The sequence below is a fragment of the Cicer arietinum genome, chromosome 4, assembly GCF_000331145.2.
Source record: "Cicer arietinum cultivar CDC Frontier isolate Library 1 chromosome 4, Cicar.CDCFrontier_v2.0, whole genome shotgun sequence".
Classification (NCBI taxonomy): domain Eukaryota; kingdom Viridiplantae; phylum Streptophyta; class Magnoliopsida; order Fabales; family Fabaceae; genus Cicer; species Cicer arietinum.
Genome location: NC_021163.2, coordinates 57791197 through 57804565, shown reverse-complemented (window position 1 = coordinate 57804565; position 13369 = coordinate 57791197). Strand labels below are relative to the sequence as shown.

Here is a 13369-nt window from a genome sequence, read left to right as displayed (position 1 = left end):
AAGAGTGTCAATGTCATGTTGAACGTCTATGTTTGTGTAATGTATTCTCTTAATGAAAATGGTATTTAAATTCATAAACTTGTAAGTAGTCCTTTTTTTTTTTTTGTATTTAGTTGTTTCAATTTATATTTAAATACACATGATTTAACAAAACACATAGTTGGGTGAAATTAAAAATAGGCACCTTTGTCTTTAGAAAATTTTGAAACAAATACTAGTTTTTATTAATACGAGGGATATGTAATAGATAATTATTTTTTTAATGTGATTATATTAAAATCATGCAGGGAAATAATGTCCCCACAAAAGAGAAAGAGGGTGAGGGTTTAACAGGTGATGTATATGACATGATCATGCATGAGGTTGCGGATATCCTTAAAAACAAGCTACCTAATGTGGGAATTAATCAAAATGGTTTGTTGGGAAACACACCACAAAATGTAACATTTCGTGCAACTGGTGGAGAAGATGTGAAGGTCAAAAATTGGAATGCAAGAAAAAGTAGATCCAAAAAGAAGAGAAATCCCAAAGGAGGTAAAAATGAAAAGAAGTGAAATTCATCCTTTTTCATAGTTTTATGTGAAAACAAGTTTTATTGTTGAAGATATTTGGTTTGGAAAATTGTAATTTTATTTGGAGTTTAAAAATTATTGTTGTGAGTGGCTTACATTAATTGTGAAATTAGGACACCTTTTTATTGGAGTTGTATGCATTGAATTGGATAGTTTTTGGGATAATTTTTTTTAAAGCTTTTGTCTTTTTAATTTGTTTACATGGTTTTAGATAAGTGTTTGATATTTTGTTTAGTAGATGTTATTATGTTTCATAACTCTGCATCAATTTCGATATTTTGAAACTTTGGCTCTGAAATATGTTGAAATGTGTTTCACATATTAATCTTTAGAAGGTTAATCTTTAGAATATGTTCCAATTTTTTATACATGTTGAGTTTATTGGAACTATTAGTGAGATTGTGTATATTAGAGATTGCAATAGGTTGTAGTAGGAAACTGATTCTTGGTGGTTGTTTTGGCCTTTAAATCTCCTTCTATTGTTCCTTAAAAGCTTAAAAATTGATGGCTAAAATTTCTTGGTTTTATGGTTTCTCATATTTATCGAAAAGGTAATCATTCTGTAGATAAAATGGAAATTTTTGCTTTTAGTTTATTAGGATTTTACTTAGTGGAATTTCATTTCAAACATTATTAGAGATGATTTTCTTTAAGAATTGATTTAGTCTTCTTTATTATAGATTTCAATGATTGATTATTGAGCTTGGTATATTTTTTAAGAGGAGTGTTAATAACATACTCTCTTTTTTTCTTAGGTATATTTTATTGAGCTTGGTATATTTTACTTAGGTATATTTTTTGTTGTATCTTGTTTGGATTTTGGTTTGGTCCCCTAGCTTTTTTTCTTATTTTATCATTTATTTAATGCTATTAATTAAGGTGTTGTAAATGATAATTGAATATATTGGTGTCGACATAATTAAGATGTTTAATTCTTCTACTTGATATTTTGTACTTTAATTTTTGTTTAAAATAACATTGAAAAATGGATACACGCAGAGGAAAAAAAAAAGGTAGTGCAAAAGCAACCCCTCCACCCAGCCACCCCATATATTTTAAGCTCCGATACTTCTTTTGTTGGAAATCTCTCTACTAGTACCTCTTTTTCTTCGATTCGTGGATTTGTGATCTTAAAAGTTTTTTCAGTTTAAATTCATGCTTCCAATGCTCCTCGGATTAAGGAGGCTTTTTTTGGCACCCTTATATCATTTTTTGGATAAAATGCAATAAAGATGGCACATTGAAAGGTTGTCCTAGACCTACTTGTAGGGGTACATTTAGAGATAACTATATTATTGGCGTGGATTGTTTTTCTCAAAATTTTAATATTATTAATGATTTTCAGTTGAATTTATTGGGGCTATGCATACAATTGAGATAGTTTTTAAAAAAGGTTGGATATCTATTTCGTTAGAAACATACTCTAAACCGGTAACTCTAGCTTTTAAAAGTCCTGAGATTGTTCCTTGAAGGTTAAGAAATAGGTGGCTGAACTATGTTGAGATAACTAAAAATATGCACTTTATTATTTTGGCTTAATTGCAGTTTTGGTCCTCTCATTTTAGCTAAATCTTGAAAGTAGTCCCCCCATTTTGTTTCTCTCCAGTTTTGGTCCCTCAAACAGAATTTTGGTCCAAAATTTGATGAAATTTCATTTTTTAAAGCCGTACTACACCATTTATGATCATATATATCAGGTACAATTGTTGCAAATGAGATCTTGAGACATGGTGTGACTTAAATAAATGCAAATAAAATGAATTTTCATGAAGTTTTGGACCAAAATTCTGCTTGGGGGACCAAAACTGGGGAGAAACAAAATGGAGGGACTACTTTCGCGATTCAGCTAAAATAGGGGGACCAAAACTGCAATTAAGCCTATTATTTTCCATATCTTTAGAGAAGGCAATTGTTGTGCAAACAAAATTGTTTTCCTAGGTCTTCAACATAATGATTTTGTTTGACGGGATATTATCCCTTCTTGCCTTTCAGAATCTTATAACCATCATAGGTTAGTACTTCTTGATTATCATTTTTGTTGATGTTTTTCAAAGATTTAAACTTTTGTTTGTCTTGCACTCTTTTCTTTCACCAATGTTTGATCTCTTAGGGTTTTCTTGATAAGATTTTTAATGAGACATAAGTTGTTTATGCTTTTAACGGTATAAGTTGATTTTGGAATATTTCCCCCAATTTTTTGTATTTACTCGTCTTTCTTATTGAATAAATTTTTAGAGTGCTGCAAATGATAAATTATTGTTTTGATGTGCCAACATAATTGAGATTTCTTGACAATCATATGATATTTTTGAACTCTATTTCTTTTATTTGTTAAAAAAAATCAAATTTCAATATTATAATACTTAATTGCTATTATACCTCTTTATAATAGTTTTTAATCAATATCTATTTTACAATATTTTTCGTTTGATTAGATCATTTATATCATATAAATGATGTAAATAAATTTTTATATAAACCTAAAAAATAATTTAATATATCATTAAAATACATTAAAAATAACATAAAAATCGAATATTTCAAAATTTGTATATTAAATCTTTATTCAACTATTTTGAATATATAAAAATGGAATATTTCAAAATTTGTGTATCAAATTTTTATTCAACTGTTTGAAACAAATCAACTACATTATTACCTCATTGGAGTGAATCCAAAGACGCAGAGGTTGATGAATACCTACAAACCCTAGCTTCATTGTAGACAAGACCATTTTTACAATAATACCCTTTTTGTGGACTGCAATGTCTATCTTCAGAACAAATACACTGTCCTTCCAAAGCACACCCATCATATTTTATTGAATCCTTTCCATACAAAATCTCATCTGACCAATCACCAGAGAACACACTTTGTGGGTCCAATTTATTTTTGGCTTCAATAAAAAGATTAAACTTAGGATACTTTTTTTGCACCCCCAAAAATGCTAAGTTCCTATTCTTAGCCCAATGTGGTTTAGCACCATATTTGAAAAATGCAAGTTGCTCCAATTCCTCCCACACATCTTGGTTTAATCTAGGGGTAAAAGGGTCATTTGCACGATAATAATTGAAATCAATTACTATAGAGTCTTCAATTTGTCCTAAGTATGCATCTGAGGCTTTAATGTAACGTATCAAAATTCCATTGTAAATGTCTATGCCACAAAACTTTTGTGGATCTATGTCTCTTAATTTTTTGACATCAATGATAAAGTCTTTAAATTTTGAGGCAGGGAAAATAGCTGTTGATTCATAGAAGAACAATCCTTTGATTCTTGGATCCCAAGCACATGATGTATCTGATTTTGTTGAATATAAACATGAACCTGAAGTTTGCATTTTTCCTTGGTAACCAATTACAGGGTAGCCAGTGAAAATTAGGCCATTGTTCTTTAAACCATTGGCTGTTAATTTCTTGAATCCCAAGGTAGTAGCTGCTGTTAAGCATTTTCCTTTTGTGCTTCTCATGTTTTCCAGCAATTTCTCTGCATCACAATGTTTATGTATATCATTCATATAAATTTTGAGTACGCTTAAAATTTTAAATTGTAGTTGCAGTTAGGTGGTGAATTTCACTATTGTAAAAAATTATAGATAATTTTGTGTCATATGCGATATAGATATGATATGAACACAAACTATTATTAAAATTACTGTACTTTTGAAATTTTGGTTTCTGACAATTATTACGATTACAATATAAAAAAAAGTTTTGTTGAACTAAAGGACATATACTTTTTAAAAAAATATGATTAAAGTGATAGTATATGTCACTTTGGTCATATTTCTTTAAATTGAACAAGTCGTTTTAGATAAGTAAATGTCCTAAACAAACAGTTCAATTGTTGAATTAAAGGACGCTGAGTTCAAAACTCTACAAACTAACATAACTCTCTAATATACTATGTCTCATATATAAGCAAAATTAAATATAAATAAAAATAATAGTTGAAAGATTAATATATTTGATTAAAAATTTAATTTAAATACATCAATTTTTTAATTATTATTTTTACTAATATTTTATTTTAGATGGTGTATTTAATCTAAATTTTAATCTAAAAACATCAACAACAAAATTAACTAACTTTTGTTTATATTTTCGAAGAGAAAGAATACAACCATTTTTTTATCTGAAAAGTTTTATTGATAAACAAATTAAAAGTTGATACCATAAAATGTAAGACATTATCTTCAATCGGTTATTGACTGCCAAGAATTACTACCTGTTCTGTCTTTAACTATTAGCATCATCTAAGAAGAAGAAAAAAATTCCTAAACATTATTACTCTTTCAATGATAAAGCATTTATTATTTTTTCTAAATATATTCTTTATCCATACTATTAATTTGTCTTAGAAAATAAAAATCAAATTTAATATATTTAAATATAAAAGTTATTTTAAAAACATTAACACATAAAATAAATATACTAATTTATCTTAGCATATGTTTAGAATTACTAATTTCACCGTAGAAAACTACGGTGATACTAAAATTACAAATTAAAACTTCTAATTTTACCATAAAAATTATATTTAAACTCGATAATTGATAAACCACCCCATTTCAAATATATATTTAATAAAAGTAAAAAAACAAAAAATATTTATAATTAATATTGTTAAGGATAAGATAATAATTTACCTGCCCCTCTAACGGACTCAGAGATGAAGATGGGATTGGCTTGAAATCCAATGAAATCAAAATGTCCATCACCAGATGTATTTAAGGGAACCCTAAAATCATATCTGTAAACAGCTGTATTTCTTGATGGATACCAAGTTATGTCTGCAAACTCATACTTCTTTGCATGATCTATGTATATATTTTCAATATCTGTATCATCTGTGAAATTGTATGTTATGCTTCTTTTGAACCTAGGCTCAATTGATAACTTTACCTATATGTTTAACAATTATTATAATTTATTAAACATTGGAAAAATTAAATAATCGTACGGTCACTTAGAACATGAATTGAGTTTAGATAACAAAAAAAAATACATGAATTGACTTGCTAGAGGTGAGAAATTACAATCATTGATTAAAATTGTTCAAATTTAAATTATTTAATTTCCGAGAAAATCTGCACATGTACCCGATCAAAACGGAATTTTTCTATCCAAATCAATCAAATTTAAATGGATACTGGTGTATGTGAATTATGTTATTATCTCTACAATTAAACTAGAAATTAATTACAAATTAATGTTACCTTTTTATACTCTATGTTTTTAAGACTCCTCAAATTAATCGTATCATGATTGGCTCAATATAAGGATAATGGAAGCACATGTGATATTCATGATTCTCTTCTTAAAAGGATTATCTAAGAATTGCCTTTTGAAAAGATTTACTAAATCACACCAAACAGCCAATAATTTAAATTCATAACGGAACAGAGGTAAGAGAAAACAACTTAAAATAATGAAAATAAATCCTAATATGATTTTATTTCCCTCTCAATCCAATCAAAACTCAAAACACGTTTCTATACAAATTGGAGGAATAATAAGAAAAAAAACATACTTAGTACCTAAAAAAAGTTGTAAAAAACTAATAAAAAAGAAAATTATATAAAAGAAAGTTTACCTTGGAGATGGCACCCAAGACTCCTAGAGAAACTTTGGCAGCTTTCAAAAGAGGATCATTTGGTTCCAACCTCAAAACCTTAGCATACCCTTCAGATTTAGAAGCAGGCACAACAAGATTAATACCCAAAACATGATCATGAAAAGCACCACCTTTACCCCACCAAGAACTACCATGTGCTCCAGTGCTAATTACACCCCCAACACTAACACCTTCCCAATAAGGTACACCCCCCAAACTAAACCCATTTTTTTCAACTTCATCAATCAATGGACGAAGCCCAACACCCGAATCAACCGTAACAAACAAATTTTTAGCATCAATTTCAATTCCTGAATTATACTTTTCAGTGCTTATAAGAAAAGCAGAATTTACATTATTATTATTATTAATAATATTTTGTTGTTGTAGTGGACATGAGAGCTTTGGAATTGTGTGTGAGAATTTTGTGACAACTTTGGCTTTAAGGTTGTTTTGAACAACATAGGAAACAGCTAAACGAAGTTCTTCTTCGTTTGTTGGGTATGTTACATTTAGAGCATAGCAAATTTTACGGTCATTCCATGTGCCATAGGAATTTTGAAGGGTACAAATTGTTTGGTTACATTGAATTGGAGATTGTGGGGTTAAGCCATGGATTGTTTTGATGAATAGTGGAAGTGTGTGAATCACACATAAAATCCACCAAATCCAATTGGTGCTACTTCTACCCATGTGGGTGATGATGGTGTGTTGAACTTGAATTGAATGAGTTGTGATTTTTATGATTGTATTTGGTCGGGTTTTGTTGTGTGTTGGTTACAACACTATTATATTATATATCAGGAGTGGGGTGCATTATACATGTGGGGTGGGGTGTAGTGTAAGTATTTTATTATCACATGGGTAGAGTGCAAGTATGACAACAAATAGAATCTACTCTCATATATAAATAAAAATATTTTTTTTAATTTTTTTTAAGAATGATTGATAAACATTTAATTTTTGTTGATTTCAATTTATTTTTAATTATTATGGTCAATTTTATATTTATTAAGAATGGTAATTAAACATTTAATTTTTGTTGATTTTAATTTATTTCTAATTATTATGGTCAACTTTAAATAAAATGAATTTAAATCTTTGCCTTTAAAGGTTTTGCACGGTTTTGATTTTCTAAGATACATTTTTTTATTTGTGTAGTGATTTGATAGAGACATATCGAACTTAAATCTTGTTATCTTACACACATTTTGGAAGTTATTAGTGCAATCTCATCATCATCTTGTTTGTGTAAGTGTTGAAGTATCATTATCCACAAACAAGCTTGGGACAATCTTTTGATGGCTATAAAATATTGTTGTGGTTAAACAAATTTATGTTTGCTGCATCTCAACACCAAAAGAATGAAATACAAACACTACTAACAATAATGAGAATATTGTAAGTGAAGGCAATTACAAGAAAGGAATCAATCTTTGAAGTTGAGACTTAAACATCTAACAAAACTTTAAAACAATTGGTATCATGTATCCTTCTCCATACTCCTAACAAAAAAGTGTTTTCCTCCAATTATTCATCCTTAGCTTTTTCATTTTAATATTGTATACAATATACACACACATTTGATTTCACTTTGTAGTTGTAAAAATTAATTATATATGTGTTGAATTGATTTTGAAATGTTTAGTTATTTTCAAATAGAATTAATTTTGTTTCTAAAATTGATTCTAACTTGAAGATAAAATTTGTATCTTTTGTTTCTAAAATTGATTTTTAGTCTTAAATTTACCATTTAACTCACTTTTACATCAATGTATTTAAACATAAATTATCTTACCTTTAACTCATAATTAGAATTAGTTTTACATAATCAAAATCAATTTTATTGCAAAACCAAAAACACACTAAATTAATTTAAAATGGAAAAATTTGTTATTAAAAGAAAATAACATTGGTTGCCGGTTTTCCATGCCAATTCAAATTTATTTTATGCTTTGCTTGTATGTATATTAAGACATTTTCTTTAGCCAAAAGTGATTCAATGTTATTGGAAGTATAGAATATGCTCTAGTTCATTTACTTCATGCACTTTCTCATTTAATTTCCCTTCCTTCCTTTAACAACCAACATGAATAATTTGTTTCATCAAAATCAAATTCAATATGTTCCCAAACTTAGATCTCATTCTCATTGCCCTTCTCCATGCCTCATTTGTTTTCTTTGTACTTCTCATAGCTATAATCATTCTCTTTTTCCTTCTCTTACTTGCATTTTGCATAGTACTCTTAACAATTTTCTTATTGGATTTGCATCATTATTTCTCTATGGTTTTTGGATATTTTGAAATTATAAAGGGTGATCTTGAATTGGGTGTAGTGCTTATTCTAATTAGCCTCATTCATCATGTTGTTGATTTTTTCTTGATTTCAAAACCCAATCATAAACGCAAGTTTGACAAATTTGACGTGAAGGCACATCAATATTCCACAAGTCACATTCATGTATTGAAGACTATACAATAAGACCATTCTCAATTATCAAGATTCAAATGTGTATCATATATTATTTTTAAAAGAAAATGACATTGAGGAATATTGGGACAAGAAGATATATATGATGATGTACAAGATTTGAGTCCCATTTTCAAAATATAAATGGGTATGGTTTACTCAATCTGTATATGATTCTTAAGTTACATCATTTATGGCACGGTTGCAAAGTGTCAAATCCACAACCATATTATAATTCTTTTTTTTTTTACCAAAACCATATTATAATTCTTAATTCCTAGATCACATGCCATTTGTAGTCTAAATTAAAAGCATGGCTTAGAATTAGACATCTAATTTCTTCAAACCGCTAATAAATTTGGAGCCTGCTTTTGCATGAGGTGGTGTTTAAATCTCATTGCCACCATTGTATTTAAAAATAACATGCTTAATGTAATTATTATTTGTCCACTTGGATGTATTTCGTTAGTTCTGTACATTTTTTGTTCTAAGGAAGAAAGATGTCTCAGTTAATCTATTAATGATAGATAGTATGGGATAGTTAAATATTATAATGTCTGAGATGAAACTGTTTCTTTTTTATGATTCGAGGATATATTTGAGTTTTTAGTATAGACCAAAATGACAATACCCTACATTTTCAAGAACTAAAATAGTGATTTTCCCGAAGATATAAGGTTGACTTGGTGGCTGAAGTATAAGAGTTAGGAGGAGAGTGATAAGGAGAATATCTTCAGCCTTTATTTTAACTCCCAAACAAGGGGACAAAAGTTCCAAAACGTCTTACTTAATCTATTAATGATAGATGGTATGAGATAGTTAAACATTTTGGTGTGTGAAGTGTGAGAAGAGTCTCCCATTGAAAAGAAGTGTGAATATTGAACAACAAATAAATGAAAAATATGTATATCTAATGTAAAGATATAGATGAAAATGGAGTGTCCAATCATTGTAAAATTATTTTTAATTCAATATAATGATTTCCTCCGACACCCCCTTAAAACCAAACAAAACATTATTAGCAACAACATTTTTTGCTTGTTGTTTTAATTCTTTATAGAAAATATATATATATATATATATATACACACACAAAATAGGAACAAGAAAATAAAATCAAAATAGCATTTCTGACATTATGAACAAAATCTAGAACTAAAACAAAACTATTATTCAACCTTAATAGACTTTAATTTATATATCCTCCATATCCTAAATTCGTTCCTCTTGACCTTCATTTTCCTCTCCCTTACAAGGTCCATAAACCTTACTACAACCTTCATTTTCCTCTCCCTTACAAGGTCCATAAACCTTACTACAATAAACAAACCAAAAAGAATTGGTAAACATCAATCCAAAAATAAGCCAATAATAGTAATCATAATGCCCCTTATTTATGTTACTTGAAACCCAACTCATTTTCCCATAACATCATCAACAACACTCAAAATCAAACTAGCCAAAACATTTCCACATGATGTAAAGTGTTGATGCAATACTAGACATAGATTGAGGCAACTCACATAAAAAACTCATTTTGCCCAACACCATTAAAAGCGTCACTAAAACCATCAAGAATTTGTCTTAGCCACATAATAGACATGTTCACAACTTTGTCATGATATGCTATGAACCCTTTATCTATTGTCATTTTTCTCCTTTTACCTTCTACAATTGCCAATGAAGCTATTGATAAGAATGTTGCTATAAGTCCAATTTCCATTTTTTGCTTCACTTTGAAACGCGTCGGTAAACCTCTTAGTTTTGAAGAGGAGGGAATTATAACACAATCATAGAGGACAATCCAAAGTGTTGTAAAGAAAATCATGAATGTTGTCGTTGAAGCCGTCGGATTTCGAAGTTTGAAGTAATGCGGCGGTCCATCGAGGATGCTTCCAATATCGAAAATGATCCTTGACTTATATTTATAGACATCATCATTCCTGTTGTCCAAATTGGGATGATTTTGATCATTGATTTGAATGCTTCTACTTGGTCTATTGTGCAAATATTTCATTGGTTTTTTATTCCTCCATCTTGTGTTAGATCTTGTTGTGGATTTTTCATAAGGCATGCTTTGTTTAGAAACCTTACAAAACAAGATTAAAAAAATGAACATATCACAACTTATTAGTCCATTAAGACACTAGGATCAGACAAATTGGTCTACGAAATTGACTTAATTTTAAAATGATTCATAAAAAAGAAAAATCTTTAATCACATAGTTCTTAGTATAAACTCTCGTTATTAAATTGATTGACCTAAAAAAAACTATATGATTGATAAACTTTTTAATTTATGGATCATTTTAAATTTTTGGTAATTATATTACCTTAATTTACACTTGGCATGAGTATTGTCCTTGTCACAATAATACATGTCATTTGAAACATTTGATGGTGGTAAATTGAGGTTTCTATTTTTGTAAGGTGCTAGAGTTGTCACATGAGTCAACTGAGTCCAGTCCAAAGTCAACTGAGTCCAGTCCAAAGTGTTTGATCACATAAATGAGTTTCTCGGTCCGACTCTCTTTGTTATTGGATTGCAATGTATTAAGATTGATTCGCCCACTATGACCAACGACTCAACAGACCCTTTTTTATATATATATTTTTTCATTTTAATTAATAAAAATTCAAATAAAATTATAACACAAAAACCATCTACTATTGATTATTGAATACAAGAGAGACAATAAAATAAAATTATAATACACAACACTACATATGATCACCACATAAAATCTAGTTGAGTTTGGTCATTGGAGCAAGAGGGTGGAATCACAATTAGTGTTGGTTTTACTTGAGAAGGTACTAGACCGGGCATTCTGGTTTTGGTACGTGGTGAAAGCACTACAATAATGATATATTGCTTTTGATTTTTAGTGGAATATTTTTTCTTGTTTTTTTTTTTAGTAAATTAGATTTTCTCTCTCTTTTTTAATTTAGATTTGTTACTTTTATTTGTCAAACACGCCTTAAAATGTCATTTTAAAAATCAATTTAAAAGTAGCAAAAAAATGTCATTATTAGAATCAATCTAAATTTATTCACAATCATTTATTTTCATAAATTTTCTTTCTTAGCCCAACCCGACTCCATTTTTGATGCGGACTAAACCGTCCAAATCATAAAGACTTGTTCAATTTGAAACTAAAATTTCCAGATTTTTAAAAGTTTCGTACAATTTGAAACTTTTGAAATAAGAAAAATGAGTTATAATATAAAATTTTCGAAAAAGGAAACTTTTAAAATAAGAAACTTTTGAAATAGAAAAAATGAGTTATAATAGAAAACTTCGAAATTGAAAACTTTTTAAAATAGAAAACTTTTTAAAATAGAAAATTTTCAAAAGTTATAGTGAATTCTTTAAAGTTTCGAAAGAGAAGGTGAAAAAATGAGTGGTAAAAAAAATTGAAGGTTTTATACATAGTCAAAAGGGCAAAATTGTATTTTTATATTGATTAAAGGTGAAAGGTTTATGTATAGAGGTATATCGTAGAATCTCCGATACTTACGTAGGACAAACAGTCCAATTTATTCACTTCGGTCCATTTTAACAGCTCCAACACACACTAGTTTTCATAGAGTATAAAAAAAATGCCATTTATATATTGGCTTAATAGACTTTAGATAATCTTGTTAGACTAATTATTTTAATTAATCAATTATAGAGTGATATTACCAATTTTTAGAAACTATTATTAATATAATATAAACTATTATCAATTATTATCAAGCAATAATTATTAGAGGACCATAAACTATATTACCTAATTTAAATTACGGTCAATTATTATCAAACATTAATTATTTTATAATATTGTATTTGTTATTATTCTATTAAAATCCTTCAAAACTTTCAAAAAAATAAATTAAAAAAAAAAAAAGAACTCCTTCAAATTTCTAATATCATATTAGATTTTGTATCCTATCTCTGATTATTTAAAAAAAAAATCAATTTATAAAATAAGAGATAATCTCAACATATGAATTATTTACAAAAATGAATATACATAAAAAAATACTACAAATAATTAAGGAGTAAATAATGAAAGGAGAAATAGATTGATAAGGTAGCGACCAAAGTAGCACTCAGCAAGAATTGGCAATCATGTTTGGCATTATTCCATAACTTGCCATTTTCTCAAATGATTGGTTTGCTTCCAAGAAAAAAAAACAAATTAATTAATCACCATATAACATATTAGATTTATACTTAACTCATCATAGCAAATGAGTTTTATCTTACCTATGATGAAGGGTAAGGTTATGAAGCCACCCTTTGACTTTGTATTTATAATGCTAATTAGAGGCTCTTTCTCTTTCACCATAGTACTTTCCATTTTTAAAGAATATAAAGAAATTAAGAATCCAAATGAATGGAAAATCCAAGTGATGAGAGTAGAACTAATTAAGCCACGAGAGGCCTTCAGTTTTTAAATGTCTATGATTAATTTATTTTAGATTCTAATTTTTTTATTAAAACAATACTCATAGAAATTATATAGATCGAGAATAATACAATTTAAATTCACTAAAACTGAAAAAGTCTACGAAAAAATTTACGACATTCAGATTAATAGCATAAAAAATATCTATAAATGTGACAAAGCATATCTATATGTCACTTTTGGAATACTCGTATCTCCACAACTGTAATGTCGATCACGTCAAAATTATTGATTGAATGTACACCGAATCGAAGT

At 28.2% G+C, this 13369-nt stretch overlaps 1 protein-coding gene across 1 annotated transcript; it reads right to left on the bottom strand.

The window, feature by feature from the left end:
- Window positions 1–3108: 3108 nt before the first annotated feature.
- LOC101505780 (L-gulonolactone oxidase 3) lies at window positions 3109–6967 on the bottom strand. Its single transcript, XM_004498416.4, has 3 exons — window positions 6169–6967; window positions 5222–5477; window positions 3109–4059 (listed from the first exon to the last, which is right to left on the bottom strand). The coding sequence occupies exons 1-3, from the start codon at window positions 6880–6882 to the stop codon at window positions 3233–3235; spliced, it is 1797 nt and encodes a 598-aa protein (XP_004498473.1). The 5' UTR covers window positions 6883–6967; the 3' UTR covers window positions 3109–3232.
- Between the last annotated feature and the right edge of the window lie 6402 nt (window positions 6968–13369).